The sequence below is a fragment of the Monoraphidium neglectum genome (assembly GCF_000611645.1).
Source record: "Monoraphidium neglectum strain SAG 48.87 unplaced genomic scaffold scaffold00552, whole genome shotgun sequence".
Lineage (NCBI taxonomy): Eukaryota > Viridiplantae > Chlorophyta > Chlorophyceae > Sphaeropleales > Selenastraceae > Monoraphidium > Monoraphidium neglectum.
The window spans coordinates 18,737-19,411 of NW_014013076.1; the positions used below are offsets into that span (position 1 = coordinate 18,737).

At 67.3% G+C, this 675-nt stretch overlaps 1 protein-coding gene across 1 annotated transcript; it reads left to right on the top strand.

The window, feature by feature from the left end:
* Positions 1-12: 12 nt before the first annotated feature.
* MNEG_4106 (hypothetical protein) lies at positions 13-477 on the top strand (the record flags this gene model as incomplete). The annotated part of the gene is made up of 1 exon (XM_014047418.1): positions 13-477. One exon carries the CDS (start codon positions 13-15, stop codon positions 475-477), a length of 465 nt encoding a protein of 154 aa, XP_013902872.1.
* Positions 478-675: the final 198 nt, after the last annotated feature.

A 675-nucleotide genomic window follows, 5' to 3' on the forward strand; every position in this document is an offset into this window, starting at 1 on the left:
GACGACTTGCGGATGGAGGAGGAGGAGGAGGAGGACGAGGAGGAGCAGGAGGAGGAGCACCACCGGGAGCAGCAGCAGCAGCGGCAGCAGCAGCAGCAGCAGCAGCGGCAGCAGCGGGAGCAGCGGCAGCGGCGACGGCAGGGGGGGGAGCTGGGGCCAGCAGACAAAGGCAGTGAAGGCAAGCACGGCGATATGGAGAAGGACTGGGAGGCAGAGGCGGACGACGAGCCGCAGCGGGACGGCGCGGAGGAGGCCGAGACGGAGGCCCGGGAGGAGGCCGGGGATGTCGTGAAAGAAGAGCAGATCAGCAGCGGCGGCAGCGAAGAGGATAGCGAGGGCGGCGGCGGAAGCGAGAGCAAGGGCGAGGGCGAGGGCGACGGAGGGGGCGAGGAGCAGCCCGCATCAGGATCTGGACAACGCTCGCCGCAGCGGCGGCAGTGCTTGGACGATCTCTGGACCACCGTGAGGCGACTTTGATGCTTTGTCCAGACCCTGATCTGCAGATGTCATCCACAAGGCCAGGCGCCTCGTTGCACGAGCTTTTTTAGTGCAAGTGTGCTTTCTCCACAAGCACGTCGCTGTCGCACTCCTGCAGCACGCACGCTCAGGCTGATGGCATCGACGCCCCCGGCCCCCTAGCGACGTTGAGCGGATACACACCGTACCCCCCCCCCC